Below are 3,728 nucleotides of genomic sequence, written 5' to 3'. Positions count from 1 at the left end.
GAACTGAACTAAACTCACCAGTGAAAAAATAGTTCTGAATCCTCTTCTTTACAGCTCATTTTGTTCCCATGTCGAACAATATAAATTTTCTTATCGAACCTTCTCTGTGAGCTTGATGGTGAATAAATTCCTTTCACTAATTATTTATTATTAAAAGAAAAACCAAAAATCAAAAGCAAAATATGGCGGAAAAATTACATGGTTATCATATCACGGCTGCAGAGTCTCAATGTTTTACATACACGAACAGAAACAAGATACCATTGAACTGAATACGTAAAACTCCAACTGAATCTCTTACCGTTGCCTTGTAGCCTGCATTCACTAATTCTTGATACTGCAGTATTGTTTCTGCGGGTTCGGGTTTCTGCGCGTTACTGCGAAACAGAAAAAAGTTTTTCCATTATTGTGGAACCGCATTGTTATTCTATGCTAAAAATAAGCAACGTATAACAAGCACAAACTTGTATGAGTGGGATCAATACCAGCTGAACTGTACGCTGAGGTAATAGCCAAGAATAGCATAAGGGTTATAAAAATATGAAGTAGTGTAAGAAAAAAATAAAAAAAATCTCTTCTTTTCAGTCATTTTTCAACTGATCATAATTCATGGCAAAATTCAGTTTAGGAAATGTTTATTCAGAAATGAGAACTCTTACAAGCAAAAAATAAGCAGTATTGCATTAATGACAAAGTTAAATTTTCTTTAACTTCAATACAACCACGGCTGCTACGCCAAATGTTAGGAGGCATATAGTTTTATAATTTTGCTTCATTGTAGCACTGTTCAATGTTATACATGTTACACCTGTAATGAAAAATAATAAATGATTTAGACGAGAAAAAAACAGGATCATCTCCGTTAACGACCATTAACGATTAAATTACCATTCACAGTGAATGTGTAACAACAACAATAAATCAGTTTACCTTAACGCAGTCCACTGAAGCGTCATATCCATAAGAATAAAAGTAGACAAATTTGCATTTATACGAAACGTCCGTATCTTTGCAGTCTTCTTCTACATCAACTATACCGTCGTCCTAAAGATTTGTTTGATTTGTAATAATTAACCTATTATTAAAATGATAAGTTCCACCAAAACACAAAACGCACGTCTATAACTGCACAGTCTGTCTCCACTGCTTTAGCTTCAATCACAGTCACTATTCCATATTGAGATACATCAATTATATCTTTGAACTTTTTGTAAAAACCAGATCTTCTCTCCGAGTCAACTCTGTAAAGAGCATATTCTACGCTATGCATCGCACTTCCCACTAAAGCAGCATTTTCCGACTTTACAGATTTCAAAGGAAGTGAAGAAATATCAACCTGAAAATAGTTCATATAAAACTGTCCAAAAGACGCTCATTTTTCAAAAAGATGCCTGAAAATTAATTAGCATAATTTTACATTATCATGTTATCTTGCGATTGTTGAAAGATATTATTTGCTTGAGAAATGCACTGAAAACCCTATTTATTCCATTTTCAAGTGATGATCGCTTTGATGAAATGCTCCTTTGTAGAATTTAATGCTGCGTTAAGTGAAATTCAAATTAATAATAAATAGTTAGATTCATTTCAAAGAAAAAATTAAAACTTAAAAATTAAAATCAGCATAAATTATTACCTCAGAGCAGCTGGCTGCTGAATATTCCAGAGAAGGCTTTTTCAAAGTTACTGTGCATTCAAGGAGTGGCATTTTTTCAGTACAGATTGATTTTACAGTAGGAACATCAATGACTTCATCCTAGAATAGTTATTTCCTTTCTTTTCAATGAGCTAAATTATAATGCAACAGAAAATACTTTTGAAGAGCAGACGGTACTAGTAGCATTTATTTTGAATACAATTTGATCAGCTTCTTCTGTTTTTGCAATAATTTGCAGCAACTTGGTAAAATATGCCGCATGGGATTCTTTATCAAAAGTTATCAAGGCTTCTTGGATTGCAGATTCTTCATCATTTGCATGATTTGAATCATCTGATGTGATCTAAATAGGAAAATTAAATACTGTGCACGCATAACTTCTGTAAATAAATCAGCAGATGTTAATCAACGGTAAGCTTTGTTGTTTCAATATTGATTTATAATTTTATTAGCATTTCAAATAATAATCAAGCAGTTTGTTTACCTTTAAACAATCCACTGAAGCGTCATATCCATAAGAATTGAAGTAGACAAATTTGCATTTATATGAAACGTCTGTATCTTTGCACTCTTCTTGTATATCAACTATACCGTTATCCTAAAGATTAGTTTGATTTGTAAAAATTAACTTATTATTAAAATGATAAGTTCCACCAAAACACAAAACGTACGTCTATAACTGGACAATCTGTCTCCACTGCTTTAGCTTCAATCACAGTCACTATTCCATATTGAGATACATCAATTATATCTTTGAACTTTTTGTAAAAACCAGATCTTCTCTCTGAGTCAACTCTGTAAAGAGCATATTCTACGCTATGCATCGCACTTCCCACTAAAGCAGCATTTTCTGATTTTACAGATTTCAAAGGAAGTGAAGAAATATCAACCTGAAAACAGTTCATATAAAATTGTCCAAAAAGACGCTCATTTTTCAAAAAATGTCTGAAAATAATTTGCATAATTTTACAGTATTGTTTCATCTTGTAATTTGTTGTTTAAGAAATTCAATAAACTCTATTTATTCCATTTTCAGGCGAGCAATGTCAGATTAAATAGTAAAGTTCATTTCAAAGAAAAAATTAAAAGTTAAAAATTAAAATCAGCATAAATTATTACCTCAGAGCAGCTGGCTGCTGAATACTGCAAAGAAGGCTTTTTCAAAGTTACTGTGCATTCAAGGAGTGGCATTTTTTCAGTACAGATTGATTTTACAGTAGGAACATCAATGACTTCATCCTAGAATAGTTATTTCCTTTCTTTTCGATGAGCTAAATTATAACGCAACAAAAAATACTTTTGAAGAGCAGACGGTACTAGTAGCATTTATTTTGAATACAATTTGATCAGCTTCTTCTATTCTTGCAATAATTTGCAGCAACTTTGTAAAATATGCCGCGTGGGATTGTTTATCCAAAGTTATCAAGGCTTCTTGGATTGCAGATTCATCATCTAATGCGTTCTAAATATAAAAATTAAATAATGTCATTAATAAATGTAAATAAATTTCTTTATATAAAACAACAGATATTTATATCAATGACCAGTTGGATAGCTTTAAAGTGACTGATCTCTTCAAAGTATTTTCCTACGTCAGACAGGTTAAACACTTCTTTAACTAATTTTGCTCATCTACGATTATCGTTTCATAAATTCGCATACTTCATACGTGTCATTTATTGTATGTGAAGAAATTTTTCTTTTCTGTCATTTTTATTTCAATGGAATAATTTTTGAAAGATTTTCAATTTCGAACATTTTTTTTAATGAAATTCACATATGTAAATAAAATATTTTACTTACTTTAGAAGCTACAGAAGCAGTCAGCTGTACTGCTATCAGTGCAATGAAGACAATACATTTGTACATTTTTTCTCGTACTAATATCGCTTCGTAGCGCTTTGTTGTTGTTCTCATGAAAAATGAAATATATATATATGAATATGATTGTATGAAAACGTACAGTAATGCAAATGAAAATATTTAGACGTTGTATTTTCAATATTATGTTTTCATTTTGTCAAATCTAAGTAAGGTAAATTTCGTTCATTATGTTTAAACAATTCTGAAT

The 3,728-nt window shown here is 30.9% G+C and overlaps 1 protein-coding gene across 1 annotated transcript; it reads right to left on the bottom strand.

The window, feature by feature from the left end:
- Positions 1-324: 324 nt before the first annotated feature.
- On the bottom strand, positions 325-3,574 carry Tsp_03405 (conserved hypothetical protein). The gene is made up of 9 exons (XM_003379703.1): positions 3,461-3,574; positions 2,777-2,896; positions 2,329-2,547; positions 2,142-2,255; positions 1,815-2,000; positions 1,637-1,756; positions 1,118-1,336; positions 931-1,044; positions 325-432 (listed from the first exon to the last, which is right to left on the bottom strand). Exons 1-9 carry the CDS (start codon positions 3,572-3,574, stop codon positions 325-327), a joined length of 1,314 nt encoding a protein of 437 aa, XP_003379751.1.
- Positions 3,575-3,728: the final 154 nt, after the last annotated feature.

The sequence above is a fragment of the Trichinella spiralis genome, assembly GCF_000181795.1.
Source record: "Trichinella spiralis strain ISS 195 chromosome Unknown Scfld2, whole genome shotgun sequence".
NCBI classification, from domain to species: domain Eukaryota; kingdom Metazoa; phylum Nematoda; class Enoplea; order Trichinellida; family Trichinellidae; genus Trichinella; species Trichinella spiralis.
This window is presented reverse-complemented; position numbering and strand designations above follow the sequence as displayed.